This window comes from Medicago sativa, chromosome 8 (genome assembly GCF_051527215.1).
Source record: "Medicago sativa cultivar Bolivia chromosome 8, Bolivia_mono, whole genome shotgun sequence".
NCBI classification, from domain to species: domain Eukaryota; kingdom Viridiplantae; phylum Streptophyta; class Magnoliopsida; order Fabales; family Fabaceae; genus Medicago; species Medicago sativa.
In genome coordinates this window covers 76,336,762-76,357,301 of record NC_140756.1, presented here as the reverse complement: position 1 = coordinate 76,357,301, position 20,540 = coordinate 76,336,762, and the positions used below count along the sequence as shown (strand labels likewise).

Below are 20,540 nucleotides of genomic sequence, written 5' to 3'. Positions count from 1 at the left end.
TTGGATTTTGAGGGGCGAAATCCTGTAAGAAGTCCTTTCTACGGAAGTCATGATCCTTATTTTTTTTCTTACCTCAATTTTACAATTTAAAAGGGTTAGCAAGATAATTATTTTCTATCAAAGAATGATAAATATAAATCGAGTAAATCATTAAACTATCAAATTGACCTCTATACTTAATCACTTATTATGAATTAAATCCCTATATTTTAACCCTTTATCACCGATTTAATTTTAATATCAATTTTTATCACTTTTTATCAATTTTTTCTGGGTACAAATCACTTTTTATCAATTTAATCTTTATTCCCTAAAAAAAAATCAATTTGATCTTTACATTTATTATTAAATTTGTCTTCACCGTCTTCGTGAGCTCAATTAGTTTGGACAATACATAATATATGCATGATACGAGACTACCACAAAAAAAAAAAAAAAATCGTCCTCACCCTTAAGATGAATAAAATTTGATAGAATAAATGACATTTTTTTTTAATATTTCATCGTAAAAATGATCTACTTATTTGTACGTGGGACCTATTTCCGGTCTCTCTAGTCTCCACCTGAAAATCATTCGAATCAGAATTCAGAACCCTAATTCAATCAAGTTAGTGATCAATTCTGAAACCAAACACAACAACAACAATGGTGAAAACTGGAAGACCGAAAGAACAAGTTGCGATTGATGCAATCAATTATGCTATGAAAGCTCTCAAGAAACGCCATCTTCTCGAAGAAGGCGCTCATGCTCCTGCTTTTCTCGCACTTTCTAGACCCATCGTTTCTCAGGTACGTACCCTTTCATTAACAATTTTCATTTTTTTTAGGGATTTTTATCTTATTTATTTATCACACATGAATATCCATTTTTTTTATTGTTTCCTTTATTGTGGGTCCGTAAGAAATTAGTTCAGTCATGAGTTCCAAAAGAATAGTGCTTAGTAGTTAATAGTTATTAACTCTTGTAGCGCCGGCACTTCTGATTGAATGTGTGTCAGTGTCTGACATGTGTGGGTGTCGAACACTCCATATGTGATCACATTGAATTATGTCATTTTTTCAAATTATTATCAGTGTCAACTCGCGAGTGTCTGTGTTTCATAAGTTGTGTACAAATTTACCTATTTTTAACTGTGGAAAGTTATTGGCTTTTGATGATGTCATATTTCAGAATGTTGCTCGATATTGGTGTTAAGTTGGTTGCTTGGATAGTTGATGGTTGTTTATGTGTTACAATTGTATTTTTGTTTTGTTGATTAAGTGATGTATTTATGTTGTTGAAGGGTTTTGAGTGGAAAGAGAAAGCAGAGAACTTGGAAGTGGAACTTCAGCAATGCTATAAAGCTCAATCTCGGTTATCCGAGCAACTTGTTGTGGAAGTAGCTGAGTCTAGAATTTCAAAAGCTTCGCTTCAAGAAAAAGAAAATGCGATTTCTGATATGCAGAAGGAGTTGACAGAATTGAGGTTGTTTGATGTTTCTTCTGTGTTGTAACCAATCTTGTTAAATAGCAGCTATAGCACCGCTATACCGTAGCAGAATTTGGACAAACCGCTATAGTTCCAAGATACACTATTTAGTACAAAATGTTGTCAAATAGCGGTTATAGGTGCTATAGAACTATTGTGTAGCGGAATTTTAACAATCCACTATTTTGTGCTATTCTCAATTGACAACATTGGTTGGAACTTGGAACGGCCACCAACATTTTTAGTTTGTGATAAATGATTTTTTTTACTTAAATTAATGTTGCAAAATGCAGGGATGAGTGCTCTCAATTAAAGACGGATTTGGAACAAAAGATTAAAGAAGTAGAATTAGTTATGAGCGAGAATTCAGAACTGAAAACACAACTGGAGCAGATGACTACTAAAGCCAATGAAGCTGAAGCTGAAAATAAGATGTTGATTGACCGCTTGATGTTAGAAAAGATGAAGGATGCTGAACGCCTAAATGAGGTATAATACAATTTCATATTCTCGTCCAGTATACAACTTTTGGAACTAGATATTAGTTTTCTATACATTTTCCGTGTGAATGGATTTGGCTTTGGCAAGTTGTGCAATCTTGGTGGAAATACTCTTAGAGCCCGTTTAATCGAACTTTTTTATCAGCACTTGAAGGAGAAGAAAGTTGAAATGAATTTGCAATGGTTATTTGCCTTGTCAAAGATAGTTGTTTGACTGTAGGTAGAAATTAGTTTCTGTACCTCAATTTTTTCAGAAGGTTCTGTATTTAAAATTATGCATCAACACCTATAAACTTATAAGAGTTTTTTCATAAGTTAGTAATTAAATGTTGAATATTTATCTTATTTGAGAAGCTCCTACAAGGTTGAAGCTTAGTTTGCCTGCCACTGGCAAGTGTCATTTACCTGCTCAGCAATTTCACACCAACATTGGATTTGATGTACTTCTAATTTTTTTATGTTTTGAAATTTGAATCTTACTAGTTAGTAGTTTTTCTATTCAAAACTCATAGTGCATAATATTTGGATCACTGTAATAGTTACATTAGTAGTTTATATTTCTTACATGTAGAGTCCTAACGAGACTGTGTTGTGAACAAATTCTAGTTTCATTTAATATTACTAGTTAGTACTTTTTCTTTTCAAAACTTGTAGTGCATAATATATTTGAATCACTGTGATAGTTACATTAGTAGATTATATTTCTTACATGTAGATTCCTCACAAGACTATGATGTGAACAAGTTCTAGTTGCATATAATTGTAATTTGTAAATAACAACTTATGTTGCCGATTCAACTAATAATACATTTCCCATCTCTTTAGGCAAATGCGCTATATGAAGACATGGTTCAGCGGCTAAGGGCTAGTGGTCTAGAACAACTTGCAAGGGAACAAGTGGATGGAATTGTTCGTCGAAGTGAAGAAGGTGCTGAATTCTTTTCAGAGTCAAACATCCCTTCCAATTGCAAATACAGGCTAAATGCACATGAAGGAGGTTGTGCTTCCTTATTGTTCGAGTACAATTCTAGTAGATTGATTACTGGGGGACAGGATCGTTCAGTTAAAGTGTGGGATACAAATACAGGATCCTTAAGTTCAAGTCTTACTGGCTGCCTTGGCTCAGTATTGGATCTCACTATCACCAATGATAATCGATCTGTTATTGCTGCGAGCAGCTCAAACAACTTGTATGTGTGGGATCTTAGCTCAGGTCGAGTCCGTCATACCCTTACTGGACACACGGATAAAGTTTGTGCGGTTGATGTTAGCAAGGTTTCGAGTCGTCTTGTTGTCAGTGCAGCTTACGACCGTACTATAAAAGTTTGGGACTTGATGAAAGGTTACTGCACAAACACAATCATGTTTCCCAGCAACTGCAATGCTCTTTGCTTCAGCACAGATGGACAGACCATATTTTCTGGACATGTCGATGGTAATCTTCGGTTATGGGACATTCAGAGTGGAAGGCTGCTAAGTGAGGTTGCTGCACATTCACACGCCGTCACGTCAATATCCCTTTCTCGAAATGGAAATATTGCATTGACCAGTGGAAGGGATAATTTGCACAATTTGTTTGATGTGCGATCTCTGGAAGTTTGTGGTACATTACGAGCCACAGTTAACAGAGTGGCTTCTAATTGGAGTCGCTCATGTATCAGTCCAGACAACAATCATGTTGCCGCTGGGTCTGCTGATGGATCTGTGCATATATGGTCAATATCTAAAGGTGAAATAATCAGTACTCTGAAGGAGCATACTTCTTCTGTTCTCTGTTGTAGCTGGAGTGGAATGGGAAAACCCCTAGCTTCAGCTGACAGGAATGGAATTGTTTCAATCTGGTCATAATGGCTGTGTGGTAAAGATCAACGTTACAGTTTTAAGAAAATCTAACAGGTATGAGATTGTTTCTATCTGGTCATAGTGACGGTGTGGTAAAAAAGTTCTATTTTACAGTTTTTAAATTGGCTGGCTGAAATCTTTATTAAGTTGTTCCTTGTTTAGACAGGACACCATTGAATTTTTTGAATGATGTATATATCAATTTTTTAGCGAATTACTTTCATCTAGACCAGTCTTACTTAATATCTAAAGGGAAGCATGAATAGCACTAGTGTGCAATGAAGCTATATTGTAGTACAAATATTGAATTGACAAAATTTATCTAACCATGCCATTGGCAGGTGGTAATTAACCTAGGAACAGCGGCCAAACTAATATTAATAAATCACCAGGTCTTGTATTGATAAAAAAAAAATCACCAGGTCTTGTTACCTATTATTATTACAAGTTGTCACATAGTTATTCAAAAAATAAAATGTAACTACGTATAGCTAGCTTCATCCGTGTACACAAGTACACTCATCGGATGACATTTTGTTAAACTGTAACCTCTTGCATACACTGCGAGTATCTGTAGGTTAATTAACACTCATGGGGAGATACAGGAAGTTGGAAATTAATACTCACAAAGTATCTAGTCCACAGCTAATTCCTAAAGTGATTTTATTTTAATTTATGTTAGACTTCTTATTTTAGATAACAATATAAGAGGAGATGGCATAAATTATTCAACAGTTATGTCCAGTTTATTTATTAAGCCAGTTATGTTGTTTATTTTTAAGAATAAATAGAGAAAGGAAAGGGAAAAATGATTGTGGGATAGTTATTGAGTGATCATGGGAAGGAGAGACCAAAACTCTATTAGAAGGGAGAGGTCAAGACTCTCAAATTTCTTGATAGGAATTGCCTTGCATGAGTAAAAGTCAGTTGTAACTTCCCTTCCCGTTTTCCTTTCTTTCCCGAAACAGAGGACTCTGTTTTAATGTTTCATTCACTACTCCGTTTTCTGGAAGTGTTCCTTATAATTACTCAATAAATGAATAATTACTCGGGGATAATATTAATTCTGTTGTTATACCAGTTCTAACAACTTATCATTTAAGTATGATGGATGAAATGAAGATGGATTTATTTATTTATTTATTTCATTTGAATCATCATCTTAGCATAGAAATCTGGAACTGAGTAAAGTCTAGGCAGTTTAAGAGAGTTATGGTAAGTTAGTCGAACAAATGGGTTAAGCTTTTTTGACATAAACAAATCATTAAGTCTAGCAATTGTTGTTAATATCCATATGAGTTCGACTCTTTTAAAGTGAACAACTGCAAAATGTAAAAGTGGGTATTTTCAACCATCTGTTAAAGAAAATCAAATGTGGGTATTATAAGTACATCAATAGAGATCACACGTTTGTTTGAAAAATAATATTTGTTTTTCTTACTTTATAAATTACTCATTTTAGAAGAGTCTTACCGTATCCCCGTGAGCTTAGATCAGTTGGTAGAGATAATGTATAATATATTCAAGGTTTGGTGTTCGAATTCCGGACACCACAAAAAAAAAGTCTCACTGCATTTATACTTTACCAACATCATGTTAGTTCGGCTGGAACTAAACTCGAGCACGATCACGATCTTGGGTTCGAGTCTTGTGTGTGGATCCATAAAATATGGTTGGCATTAGATATCCTACTAAAGATGGCCAACTTGACAAAGATTAATCATCATATAGACTGTCGATACTTCGCACCACGACATTGTTATCCAAAAAATATTCTACTATTGACACACACGAACTGAGTATGAATTACTACACATGATTAGTAATTCAATGTACAAGTATCTTAGAGGGCATTGTCACCACATGTCTCCTTTACTGCTCGCACAAATGCCATTATTAATTTTCACATTTAAGTTTCCAAGCTACAGCAAAAAACCCCATATCAATAATATAAGTGGATTAAGAGACATTTTCAACTTTCAAGTCATAGACAAAGTATAATCAAAGAAGCTCCTCCAATATGGCTAAGAAAAAGGGATTGAATAAAATCTCTTTCAATGCAATTAAATTAAGGCACGCCACCGATCTCTAATCAATTTATAAAATGAAATAGATCATCACATAATTGACCATACTAGGTAACCATGCCCTACTTGATGTTCTTCATCCACTAATGTGATATAATATAATGCTTCATTAGGAATTGCTAATATTTGTGTTTTTCATTCTCAAGTAATGATTAGTAGAACCCAATATGCATTACGCTAATGTAACTCTTTACTACAAGCAACAAGCAAGCTAGAACGTCACACTGGAGTCAAAAATCAAATTATAACACTGAAGATTACAAAATTCTTTTCTCATATTCCTTTTGCCAAATCCAATATTTTCCACAATACATAGAAATAAAATCCTAGCTTTTGGCACATTATGTAACAAACTTATTTAACATTAGCTCAGCAATATTGGTTTGAATACACACACAGTAAGTGTATAAGGATTAAATATTCTTTAATATTTCAAAATTAAAAACAAATAGGAGTATATCATAGTCTTGTCCATATATCTAACAGAATCATTGGTATCATATTGGTATACTGAAGCAAAACTACTTGTATATAAAATACAACCAATTTTTTCGTCATCACCTTTATTACAGTCCTCATGCACTATGGGAAACTACACAAGTTCAGTTGGGATGTAGAACACTTTTGTCCATCTTTCTTTGCACATGGAACTACATTACTTCATTAGCCATCATCTCGTCAGCTATGGATAAATGCAGTTAATAATAATTATTATCATAATAGTTGCAGTACTCCACTTCCAACATTGTCACCGTCTTCCAAGCATGGAGTATCAAGCTCGTTAAGGTATTGGCTTGCGTGTGACATATAATTTAAAGATGAATATCCTTTAAGAGTATGATTGAGAAGACAAATTTTTAAGTTTGTTGTGGATAGCTTATAACTTATTAACTCATATGTGACCAAAATATATATGTTTTGATATTTTTCATTATCTTATGAGCTTATAGTATTTTTTCACTAGCTTATATCATTTTTTTTTGAAGGAGCTTATATCATTCTTTTAAACAGCGTTTCAACTTATAGCAAACAAAAACAAAAAAAAAACTTATAGCGTATTATTTTTATCTCTATTTTATCCTTTTTATTTTAACTAAAAACCTTTTTACTCTTTATAATTTCAAATAAAATAAAATCAAAATATTAATATTATAAGCATACAAAAAAAAAACTTATAGCGTATTATTTTTATCTCTATTTTATCCTTTTTATTTTAACTAAAAACCTTTTTACTCTTTATAATTTCAAATAAAATAAAATCAAAATATTAATATTATAAGCATACAAAAGATCAACCAGAATTCAAAAAAAAAAAAGATCAGCTAGCGTTGTTACAAAAATAAAAATAAGACACAGAGTAAAAACTAAATCAATGGAGTATGTACCCTGAAAAAAGCAATAAAAAAATTTAAGAAAAATTTAAATAAAACTTAAACAAACAAAAATTAATTTAATAGCCATAAATAAAATATATATTAGATTGATAAATTTTAAATTACTAACTTCAAATATATTGAGTCAATTTTTTTAAATATCATTAACACTAATTGATATAAATTTTATTTTTTTAGCAATTAATTGATATAAATTTTATTATTAACTTAAAATGTCTTTTATATCGTTTTATATTTATCTGTTTGTTGAACCGCTAATTTTAATTTTATGCAACACTTCAATTAACATATTTACTATCATTTAGCCGTTATAAGTCATCTCATTCCTATCGACTAATTTATCTATTATCTGCTAATTTTTGCCAAAATAGAGCCTAAATCACACAATAGTCGGTCTACACAAACATTTCTTATATTTGAAATCAACACATCCGGATTCTTTGTATTATTAAAAGCACACACTCGGTTATTAGTCAATCTCAAATATTGGTTTGATATCATACAGTTTCAATTATAGATGTATTAAATCGGTTACAAGCATTATAATCTCGACCATTAATTTAAGTAGAAGTTGATGTTAATAATTGTGTGACACAATAACAACACGGAATCTATTTATGTGCAAAAGAATTGATCTCAATTATTGAATTCATTGCTTTCATATATTGAGCATGCCAAGTGCCAACATAAATTATTGATGCCCATAAGGAACTTTTTAATTTTAAGTTATTTTCTATTTATACTTTTAACTAATTTCCCTAGACCAAGTCGGTTTTCATTTCTCTATATAAAGCATTCCAAGCCTTTCTTATTTTCCCATCACAAGTCACACAACATAGTGTAACCAAAAAAAGTCACACAACATATCAAAATGGAAATGAAGAAGCTCTTGTTTGTTTCCTTATCCCTAGCTTTGATTTTAGGAATAGCTAAGAGCTTTGATTTCCAGGAGAATGACTTAGCATCAGAGAAAAGTTTGTGGGATTTGTACGAGAGATGGAGAAGTCACCACACAGTTACTCGAAGTCTTGATGAGAAGAATAATCGTTTTAATGTGTTCAAAGCCAATGTTATGCATGTCCACAATACCAATAAATTAGATAAGCCTTATAAGCTTAAGTTGAATAAGTTTGCTGACATGACAAATTATGAATTTAGGAGCATCTATGCTGATTCTAAGGTTAATCATCATAGAATGTTCCGTGGCATGTTACATGACAATGGACCGTTCATGTATGAGAATGTGGAGGATGTTCCTTCTTCGATTGATTGGAGGAAGATAGGTGCTGTCACCGGGGTAAAGGATCAAGGCCAATGCGGTAAGCTTACTTGTTGATTAAGTAATCACATACTATTTATAATTTGCGTAAAACATGTTTTTTGATATCTACAAAATACTCACCATGTTAGTTAAATCGCTTGAAGTTTGATAGTTAAGTTTGTTCTTCCACTTAGTCTGTATTTGATTATACGTTTGGATCCAAAATTGATCTGGAGAACTGGAGAAGTGAAATTGATTTTAACATGTTTGATTGTTCTGAAGTAGAATTGATTTGGTCTTTTGAATTGTTTCTAACTTGTATAGGTAGTTGCTGGGCTTTCTCAACAATTGTAGCTGTTGAAGGTATTAACCAAATCAAGACACGAAAACTAGTATCCTTGTCCGAGCAAGAACTTGTGGATTGCGACACTAAAGTGAATCAAGGATGCAACGGTGGGTTAATGGAAAATGCATTCGAGTTCATCAAGCAAAATGGCATAACAACAGAAACTAATTATCCTTATGCTGCAAAAGAGGGAACCTGTAATATACAAAAGGTGCACACACTAGTCTATTTATAATTAGTACCAAATATATACTTAATAAATTTTATTTTGATTGACTTATGAGAAAATTTAAAGATCCTATTAAGTATTAACACATTTTCACTTGATGTAGGAGAATAAGCCAGCAGTGTCAATTGATGGCCATGAGAATGTCCCTGCCAACAATGAAGCATCATTGTTGAAAGCTGCTGCCAACCAACCTATTTCTGTAGCTATTGATGCTGGTGGATCTGATTTCCAGTTTTATTCAGAGGTAAAACTTATATATTTTTATCCCTTACACATTTATATATTTTTGTATAAATTTGTATATCACCTTGATCCCACTTTTAATTACAAAAATATAATTACAGGGAGTATTTACTGGACACTGTGGTACTGAGCTGAATCATGGGGTAGCAATTGTGGGGTATGGAGCAACTCAAGATGGAACAAAATATTGGACAGTGAAGAACTCTTGGGGAAGTGAATGGGGAGAACAGGGTTACATTAGAATGCAAAGGGCCATATCTCACAAGCAAGGTCTATGTGGCATAGCTATGGAGGCTTGTTATCCAATCAAAAAGTCATCTGAAAACCCAACAAAAAGTTCACTTCCGAAAGATGAGCTATAAATGATGCCTTTGCCACAAGAAATAATAATGTTTGTAATTCATATATGCTTCTTATGTTTAAGTATCCATCGATGTTCTTAAGTTAGGATTGTGTCGCATAGAAATAGAAATAATGTGTGTTTTCATTTGATTGTTTGTATTACTCATCACTGGTTTCTATTAAGAAATGCAAGTCATTGGTTTACTGTTTTGTCTCAATTTCACGTTTTCAAGCTTCAACTACATTATTATTAAGATGAATTTAATATCGTTAATCATTTATAATGTTGCATTTTTATTATAAATGGAAATGCAACATTATGAATGACTAACGATAACAAATGCGGCTTAGTCCATTTAATCATTAATCAAATCATATTGGACTGTGAGTTAGAGTTAGTTAAAAGGCCTACAGGCTTTTTAATTTATAACCAAAGCTCCTCTCTGCATAGCTACCGATGTGGGACATCTGACACGGTCATTCTTCAGTCTATACTTTTTCCTCCATATTCTGATTTGTATATTGTAATAATGGATGGATATTGGAGTCACTCACCCTTTTTCTTCCACAACTCAACAATTGAATTCATAGAGCTCAAAACAAAAATCAAAGTTTTGCATAATAACCATGTCACTGACTATGTGAGTCTCAGAGTCTGTATGTACCACCACTAGCGGTCACTAGCGACTCTGCACTTTCATTGCCATCAAATCCACTCTAAGCAAATCCAACTTATCTTCTTATTTAGTTTTACAAACGCTCTTTTTGTCAAAAACCATTCCTATTTGTGGATAAAGCTTCATGTGAGGTTGGGTCAAAAGCATCCAAAGAAAAGAGTGGCAAAGTTTGTGCTCTTCATGTTTCTTTTTTATAAATGAAAGTTTTTTTTAATATTTTTTTTAGAATTAGATAGATGGTTTGGAATAACTTTGCGATCTTTTCTAGCATATCATGTTCAAGATATTTATTTGATCAAGATTAGGCTTGTGATGTGATTCTGGATTTTGATATTGCATTAAAATTCTGGTGAGATGATGAATCACCTCATTGAATATTTATGATTATAGTACTTTTAGATTAGTGATATCTTATCATGCTCAATACATGCAATTGGGGAGGCATATTTTAGTCAAGGTTGGCTTATGGTTATGGAATTTGATGTTACATTAAAAATTTGGAGCTGATCTAATACATCTTTTGAATATGACTTTGGTACTTCAAAATAATGTATGCATATGATAACAATGGTATTAGCAATCTAGGCCTCTGTATGGTCAAGAAATTATTATATGTACATTATTTGAGATATCATGTTGTATATATGAAGTTCAAAATTATTTTTAAGGCCAAGTTTATCGGAGATTTATTGATCCAATGGTGGAAATTATTAACTTGTGTATGGTGTAAGACTAATTTACTCCTGCATGATAGACAAAGTCTATTCTGAAAATTAAAGAATGTACTTTATGTTTGAGTGAGTGGTTGAGATATGGGACTAATCTGATGGACAAAGGCAGGATCGAGAGCCATTATTTGTAACTATTGTGTAAAAGCTAATGTAACAAATGATCTTGTTGAGAAATCAGCCACATAATATTTCGTTAGTGTGTCATAACATGTTAAAAGTGGCTGAAGATTACACAGTAAACCATTTAAGGAACTATGTTCCAAAATACACAAAATCTTGGATCCATCAAGTCCCACATTGGCTAGAATATGACATAAGTGTTTTTCAAGGTCTAACATGTTAATTGTTTGTTCAGTTGAATAGCGCCAGCTTGTGACTTAAGTGGCGGCTCGATGAAACATGGCTTTGGCATTTCCACCATGCAACGTGACGCTGGATTCACAAGTCATTTTTGCCAGCTTGTGGCGTTTCCACCATGCAGCGTGACACTGGACTCGCGAGTTGAACCATCAGTTTTGGGTTCATATTGTTGCTGCCACTTGCTAATATATTAGAATCAGCTTTCATTTCCTTCCTATTGGTTTTACTATTTTCCTATTTCTATATTTTTTTTCAATGGAAATTTAGGATATTTGCGAATCAGGGGTCATAACATTGTTGAAAAAAAAAAAAAAAACATTGTTGAAATAGTTATACAGCTATTTTTTTTTTTACTAATGATTTGTCACAATTCCATATGCATTTTATATATACCTACACCCTTTGATGAGAGTCACTAGGAGGACTATAGCTACAAACAGCCATGAGATTTGTCAACATTAGTTCAGAACTAGAACAATTAACAAACACACACATGTTGAAATTCACTATAGAACGGTGTTTGGAATTGAATATTATCAATTTCTCCTCATCTCTAATTTTTTAAGTCACAGACAAAACTTAAAACATTCTTGTAATCATTTATTTGTTAGTCATTTTCCTGAATATTTAAATATAAGTTTGGATAAACAGGAAAAATAACTGGCTCCTATATGCTTGTTGTCCATGTGGCATGAACTTTTAAAGAGGTTTTGAATTCACTACCATATGTCCAACACTCATTAAAGTTGGAAAGAAATCCATGGCAAGAGAGTATGGAATCCAACCTGTTCACTACAAACTCTGCACAACACTATAAATATGTGTCATTTGTAACGCTGCATTTCACATTCTAGCAGCATCAATGTATTTTATTTCCCCCTTGCATCATGGCCGACATTAAGGTGGTTGCGCACAATCCGATAAGCAGCTCACTGTCCTTGCAGGTAACTCAAGATGACTGACCAACTTTAACATAACTTGTTAAAGTTTAATCTGTGTAAAAAGGAATTCCCATCAGTACCGGTATAAGATTTTTGGTTGAACATGTGGTTACAAGTATTTTGATTTTCTAATATGCTGCCTTGTATGCAAATTGGAATTTGGAATAAGGTGATTATGTAGTCAGAAGAAAGTGTATTGGACAGTAAAATTCACTGTTTTATAAAATAAGGTTGAAATTTCTTTTAAAAAAGGTTTAAGATGAAAATAATGGAACATAAGTTATTATTTTTCTTTTCTATACTACTGGAACAAGTCTTTTTGTGTATGCTATGAGTTTGCTTCTTTTTCTAATAAGGCATGAGGGTGGAATCATCAGGGTTGAAAGGGTATTATTGTTTTAATTCATGTAAACAAATAAGACTTGATTGCATGTCTAAATTTGTTATTGTGCGATGTTACAAACATACTCGATTCATGCAGCATCGACAAATTCAAACGATACTGTCAAGGTAAGAAAACTTCTTATATATGAATTTCATAAGGAAATGAACATGACTTCAAGCGGTTGTTAATTTGTCTTGGGGAGGTGTTAAATATCTCACCATGGGGAAGGTGGTTACATGTTTTTACTGTTAAGATTTAATCCATAACGGCCACTTAGCAAGTTAGTTAGAAAATTTGTTACAAAACTTGTTACAAAACTTGTTAGTTAGTGAGATAGCTTGTGCTACAAGCAAGTGTTATATTTGCCTATAAAAGGCTTTGTAATGTGTACATTCACTTCTCAATGAGATTCACATTGCAAGCATACTCTCTCTATTCTCTTCTCTCTCAGTTTGACGTTTTGTTTGCTATTTTCTCATCTTGCTTAAAACAGCTTATCTGAAAAAGCACTTATGTTGCGCATATAGATCATAGTTTGATCTAACATTTACTTGAAAAATGTGAGGGTGCAACATGCTTTTTAGGGATGCAGCATGTTTAGACTTGAAAAAAGCCAATTTTAGACCAAAGTTATAGGGACTGAGGGCCGGCCTAAGGGTAAAGCCACCAAAGTCCTAGCTTTAGGCCTCCCAACAAAAAAAATCATTTTTTATTAGATTTTACAAGCAAAAAGGCCTCATATTCTAATAAAAAAAGGTCACATACATTCAACCTTGCTTTAGGCCCCGCTTATTTTTAAAAATTATTAGGCCGGCCCTGTAGGGACTATTGAGTTTATACAAGTTATTAGCCAGCTGCAACATTTTTATAAATTAGAAAATAGACTAGTTACATAATTTGAATTTTGAAGTAAGTTACTAGCGGGCAGCAAGTTTGACAGTGTCACTGATTTGCTATTTGATACTGTCTTGTATGTGCCAATGTGAAAAATTATTATTAATTAAATTTGAACACCCTTTTTACCTGGTTTTGCATTCAACCTTAAACAAGAGCCTTGATAGTTTTTGTTCATGCTTGTTGGGAATCTGCTATTAATGTTTGGGTTGCTTTGGTTTTGTTAATGATACTATGAAATTGCTTCTTGGTTCTCTCGGTGCTTATAGGATTACGGATACAAGATAAAGAAGATTATAATAGAAACACTTTCTTTTTTCTTCCATCTAGTTGGTTCACTTGATATTTGAACAAGAACGTTCATCTTTCTCTCGCTTGTTGGTTGTCGCGCATACATTCATTCACTCACTTGCTTCATCTTGTTGTTTTTGTCGATTTGTGGCTCGAACACTCTTGATCCCGGTTATAGATCAATTTCAGAGGTTGTTCTTTTGAAAACCTTGGTTTTTAATGGTCATTAAGAGCATGAGTTGTTTTGCATCTTTAAATGAGTTTTTTGTTGCTAATCCACCCTAATTAGGTTCTTTAGCGCTCCAAAGTATCTCAACGTTCTATGTCCTTTGAAACAGCTATGAGACTAATCATCAAAGTAACAGTGGGACATCTAGTTTTTGAATGTGTATTTTAAATCACATTCAAACACTCATTTTATTATATGAATATTGTAATGAAAGGAATATACATGACGTTGCCAACCACATTTTTTTCATATAGATCATGATTCAAACACTCTTATTTAAGTTTAGTAAAAATATATAAAACTCTTATTAAAGAGATCAGTGTCCATCACCACTAGACAAACCACTTGTTGGTATTCAAATTACACCCACTTGAGCATGGTACAACTTACACTTGTGTGATTTTGAATTGAATGTAGAACTATTAGCACGACAAAATTGGCTTGTCATCTTCAATTAAGAAACCATTTGTCACTTTAGTTTCGGATTTGTATGCCTTCCAAACCTTATAATATATACATGTTTTGGTAATAAATTCCGTTAATTCTTCCAAGTTGGACAATTGGACTAAATTTAAGAAAGAAAGAATAAAGTCCTATATATGCTTGGAGGAAGATAATCGATTGGTGAGTGGTGACAAGTTTAAAAGTAGAGATGAATTTTTAATTGAATAAGGGACCAAAAGGCCAAGAATTCTAGCAAATAGATTCCCATGTTGACCTTTCTTTATAAGCAATTAGGCTTCATCATCACAATTGAGATAAACTAAGTTTCAAACAACAAGGCTTTCCAATGCAAGTAGTTGCATAGTACTAATTCACAAGTATTTGCTCATATTTTATATAATTGTTATGTTTTAAATATTAAAAAAATTAAAATATTGTCTCTCTGTAGCATTTTTATGAAAAATGTTAAACTAGTTATGCATAAAAGCAATTTAAAATCTAATATGAGAATATCACATTAAAAAAAATGGAAATAATTTTTACCTCAAGGTGGAATTCTCCTTTTTTATTCTTTGAAATCGAATCTGATACTTCCAGATATATAACACTCACACACTTTGACCAATCACTTGCACTAAACCTCAACAGTGGTTGGTCTTATTTGAAGTCCCACAACAAAGATAAAGAGAAAAATCCTTGGATAATCTCAAAACATCCAATCTTTTGGTGTATTGAATTTAATTTATTAAGGGGGGTAATGAGTATTTACTAATGTTTTATGTACTATATTCTATTTTTCTGAAGGAGTGAACGGTATCTGTGGGGACTTGGACGAAAAAGAAAATTTCCAAGAAGGAAGATTCTTTGTTTAATGTCTAATGCTTAGTGAAGGAGAATTGACAAACGCCTCAAAGTGCTTCTTTCCACTGAACAAATGTCACTTTTATGTCTTTCATACCACTAAGTATTGTCTGCGTCTGTGGGACTAGATTATTATGCAGGTCAATGCCTAATGCTTAGATTTCACAATAAAGTGTGATCATCGTATTAACAATACTGTGCTCTCTTGTGCTGTTATGCAGGACCAAACACCATGATAGTGTCCCAAATTTAAGATCCTTTCGCAAGACTTTTCATAATTATGTCAAAATCTTTCTTTTTTAGGTATAAATAGGAATTTTTTTGGAGTGTCCACGATGAGGGTGCTTGACCTCATTGTTGAATAAAAAGTTGTGCTGCCAATATAATGGTGTTTGTTGAAGATTTATCTCTCTCTTTTAACTATTTTGCAGGTTTCATTTATAAATTCTATTAAATATATAAGTATAATGATTTTCTTTTATTTTTTTGTTGAATAAATATAATGATTTAGAGTTGAGGTGTTGAATTTGAAAAAATTGAATGTTTTTAAAGGATTAACACTAAAAATTATAAACAGGGATATGTGAAAAGGCCAAACCCACTTAAGCACCAAAAGGGAAGGAAATATAAAATAGGGTCTAAAATGAATAATTATTAGTTGTTTAGTAAGGAAATAGGAAAAGAAAGAAAGAAAGAAAGAAAACAAAGTTTTTTGTTTAAAAATAAATCAATGGGACAAGACAATGAAGCACAATTTAGTTGTTAAGACATTTCATCTACACTCAAACGATTGTGGGTTCGAGTTATGAAGAGGAAGTGAAGAGCAATGTTAATCCTCTTAAAAAATCGATTGAAAAAAAAGTTTAATAAGAATGTCTTCATGCATAGTTATTAATTGAGAAATACATGTCATGACATATAATAGAAGCCGAATAATCACTAAATTTATAATAATTATATGAATGATCATTTGATTTTTTTTTTTTTTACATAGATAATCAATCAAATGTAACACAAGTTTAGAACCTCCTTAGAATCTTATGAGAGGGCAAAATGAGGTTCAATTTGCGCACAACTACAATCACCAAAATTTACATTTCAAGCAAACACTCAATTTGCTAATTCCTCAATTGAAGAGCCACTAACACTAACAATAACCTTACGTACACAATTGAAACCCCTTTTCAAAATAAGATAAGGCACTATCAACATGAAACACATCGATTGTCCGAGACATTATTGTTACAATATTCATTGTAACCAAAACATCTGATCCCACGATTGTCTATGGTCACTCTCATTTCTTCATCTCTTTTTCTCTTAGGGAGAGACAAGGAAAACATAACCTTAGCTGAGGCAACCTTCCTTGCTAGTAGTTTCCATTTGGGATCATCTTTCCTTTTCTCTTGCTCCATTCTCAATTGAAATTGTCTGTCACATTCCAAAAAAATAGCTTAATTATTTAGTGACAAAATTTCAAATAAATTGACAGCAAAATAAAACAAGACTATCATCATCATAATATTGCAAGAAAACAAACACAGAAACATGGGCTAAAACAAAAAGCTATCATCAACAAATAGATATTTATTAATTTTGATGGGACCTTCACTAATTGACAGACATGTTTGGCATGGTTCATGCAACCATGCTTCCCAAGTTGAAGGTAGCTAATAATAACTTGGGTAACTACTAACACTATGTTTATTAGATTTTTTTTTTTTTATATTTTTCCGATTCATCTCTATAAAATTAGTCACTAAGATGAGTAGTGTCTTTTTTTATATGATTGTTTTTTAAAAAATAAATAATATTTTTATGTGATATTTGATCTTTTCCACTGATGTTGGTGTCATGGACATGACCACATACTTTGGTTGTTACACGGTAGTGGGCTAGTTATAAATGATATATATAATTATTGACTACGATCGATGGACCAACGGCATCAAAATACAAGCTGGCCAATCCCTAAAAATATCAAGAGACTTAGCTAGGGTACAAAACAAACAATGCAAACCACACACAATTGCGTGTTTGAACATTGCAATATTTGATTGGACCCCATATACAAATATACAATATACAATAAATTAACGGACACTTTAGTTTCAACGTGACAATATTGTATATATTGCTACCTGATCAACGGTGAGACTTTATGCGATGAATCGAGCACAGCTCAGATTATAAATTCATTACGAAAAGATAAAATAATGCTCTATCTCAGTCGCATGTTCAAATATTCTTTTTTATTAGTACTATTAAACAAATGAACTATTGCTAGCAAGAAACTATTTTGACCAAAATGGATGCCGTGAGTGTGTTGGTGTGACCATTTTACCCATCTAAACAAAAATGAAATTGAACTTCTTTTCTTTGAATTATTATTTTTTTTGACTCAAACTTCTTTACTTTGATGTGAATATTGAACTTTTGAATTCAAAATTGAATCATCAAGTTGTTGTAAAAATTGACTCATTTTATCTCAATTATTTTGTATTAATAATTTTGAAACTGCAACTTAATTTCTTTCCGTTTAAGAGTAACAATCGATCTTAACTCTTATTTCCTCCAATCTCAAATATAAAATAAGTAAATAAATAAATAAAAGTTAAACCTTAATCAAATACATCAGCTTTATTTAAAAAATTTTCCTTATATTTATGACCGAAATAAAAAATCGCAACAACATTTGTATGGGCAATATTTTACTTATCGCCGACCACCACCCACACTATCATCACCATAAGGCAATAACTCTCTAACCATCATAGTCATCGACATAACTTTTTTGTTTTTCCAAGAAAGAAAAAAAACTCGCCGACCATGTCTAAATAACCATCACCATTGGCTCTATTTTTCCCACGTTTTATCACTCATCGACATCATAAGATATCACGAGAAACTTGTGATCACCGCAACTACTAACACCCTTTAATTAATTCCATGATTATGATGTACTATTCTTAAAAAACAAAATAAAACAATTCTAGCTCTAACAAAAGATTATAAGGCATGTGATTGATGTAAATAAATAAAATATGCTAGCTAAGTTGCATTAGGCATGGATGTTAAACAACTAACCTGCAAAGAGGAACATTGCAAGAATCATCAGTTTGTTGGCAAACATACGAATGCAATCTAAACAGCTGCCACATACGTTTGCACCTCCAGCAGCCTCCCTTCACCCTCTTCTTGCATGTTGCAAAATGACGAATCAGAAGCTGAAGCCCTTGACAGGTGGAGAATTTGCTACACGGTTTCTTTTCTTTATTAACCTCAACATGGTATGGTCCAACGTCGGTGCACCCTTCCGTACATATATGCTCCAAACACTCCATCGCCTCAGAAAGTTCCGCATACAACCCTTGCTCCTCTCTATGCTTCCTCGATTTCTCTCTCCTCTATAACACAATAATAATCATAAATAATAAATAAAATTTAAGACGACGCTGACACAGACACACCATAGATACCAGTTACGCATAAACAACTTTGATCAGATGTGTCAGTGCTACATATGTGTCATTAATCAGTTAAAATATTAGACGTACTGTTTCGCTTTCGTCCATGAAGCGGAGGATATCAAGTTCAAGCACAGGATCATGTTTGGTGAGGAACTTCCACCCTTCAGTTTTTTGAACCGCGTTGAAGTGATTGGTGAGTAGCTTCATACAACGGATACGGAGATCCGGTGCATCGCAGAGCCTGGCGAGTTGGAGTACATCCACCACGTTTTCTGATGTTAACCGTCGAACAAGACCTTTGATGCATCTTTGTTTGAGTTGCGGCACATTGTACACGTGAGATAGTGCCAACAGGTGGATTCCGTATTTGTCCATTTCATCCTCCGTGCAACTGTAAAAAAACCAGGTCATTTTTCATTCACAGCGCGGTTAAATTATAATAACGTTGAAAGAGTATTATATATACAAGTACTACAAACCTGGATGAGTAGAGGTAGCCGATGAAAGCGGTTACGGCGGTGGAAGGAACGCCGTGAATTTGGATTATTCTTTCGGAGCTGCGTTGTTTACGCGGTTGATCAATAATGTTCTCGAAAACAGGAGATACCGAGGCCTGTTAATTATTGATTTACAACAGAAAAGATTAATAATCGTTAGTCCTTGAATCGGATACCGAGTTAAGAAAAATACGAACAATTGGAGACAAACTAACCAGGATGCTTGTGTGGGCTGGAATGCGTGTGCCATCAGAAGTATGAATAAAGACATCATATTCGGGTAAGACGACCTCCATTGGTGTGGTTTGGGTATTCATTTCCATGTGTTGTAGATTGAAAGAGGAGAATTATTGTGATGTTTGGTGTTTTTTAGAGTTTATGGTTTTGGGTAGGAAATGGGAATGATGGATGATTCTGAGATCCAAGGGGTGGTCTTATTTAAGGAAGGGAAGATATTGGTAAAAGATCTGAGGGAGGTTGGGACCCAGACGCGGAAAGTTCTTAATGTTTTATTAACACGCGCTATCATTCTTTCCCCCTTAGTCAGCAAAGACAAAGGACTTTTTACCTCACTACTTAACTATACCACGAGAAAAACGATCACGTTCCCTTAGTCGGTCATAAGTAATCTTTTTATCAAGATGGAATGATTTAGATTTAAATTTGGTTTTTAAAAATGAGTCATATTAACTTGTGACATAAGAGCTAAGGGTATACTCCATCCGTTTCTAAATATAAACAAAATTTATTTTTTAGGTTCATTCATTTAATGATGTATGTGGTTCATAATATAGACCACATACATCATTAAATGAATGAACCTAAACAGTAAATTTGACTTATATTTAGAAACGAAGGGAGTATGTTAAGCAACCAAAAGTAGAAATTTTTCCTTAAATTTTGTGCATTCAATTAATTAAAAGTAAAATATTAAATTCAATTGCATGAATTATAACAAAATATTTCTATTTTTGAGACATTAACTTGTGCCTTAAGGGCACAAGTTAAGATTTCCCTTTTAAAATATAAAACAAAAATTTAAGTTGCT

At 32.9% G+C, this 20,540-nt stretch overlaps 3 protein-coding genes across 3 annotated transcripts; 2 read left to right on the top strand and 1 right to left on the bottom strand.

Annotated features, from left to right (window-relative positions):
• The first annotated feature begins 554 nt into the window (after nucleotides 1-554).
• On the top strand, nucleotides 555-4,037 carry LOC146901640 (autophagy-related protein 16-like). The gene is made up of 4 exons (XM_085738187.1): nucleotides 555-789; nucleotides 1,284-1,465; nucleotides 1,762-1,957; nucleotides 2,794-4,037. Exons 1-4 carry the CDS (start codon nucleotides 646-648, stop codon nucleotides 3,814-3,816), a joined length of 1,545 nt encoding a protein of 514 aa, XP_085594313.1. The 5' UTR covers nucleotides 555-645; the 3' UTR covers nucleotides 3,817-4,037.
• A 4,072-nt stretch (nucleotides 4,038-8,109) lies between these two features.
• Nucleotides 8,110-9,916, top strand: LOC146901639 (vignain-like). Its single transcript, XM_085738188.1, has 4 exons — nucleotides 8,110-8,610; nucleotides 8,877-9,109; nucleotides 9,231-9,371; nucleotides 9,472-9,916. The coding sequence occupies exons 1-4, from the start codon at nucleotides 8,163-8,165 to the stop codon at nucleotides 9,730-9,732; spliced, it is 1,083 nt and encodes a 360-aa protein (XP_085594314.1). The 5' UTR covers nucleotides 8,110-8,162; the 3' UTR covers nucleotides 9,733-9,916.
• Nucleotides 9,917-16,469: 6,553 nt separating this feature from the next.
• On the bottom strand, nucleotides 16,470-19,902 carry LOC146901638 (BTB/POZ and TAZ domain-containing protein 1-like). Its single transcript, XM_085738185.1, has 5 exons — nucleotides 19,708-19,902; nucleotides 19,475-19,608; nucleotides 19,083-19,386; nucleotides 18,613-18,932; nucleotides 16,470-16,956 (listed from the first exon to the last, which is right to left on the bottom strand). Exons 1-5 carry the CDS (start codon nucleotides 19,813-19,815, stop codon nucleotides 16,731-16,733), a joined length of 1,092 nt encoding a protein of 363 aa, XP_085594311.1. The 5' UTR covers nucleotides 19,816-19,902; the 3' UTR covers nucleotides 16,470-16,730.
• Between the last annotated feature and the right edge of the window lie 638 nt (nucleotides 19,903-20,540).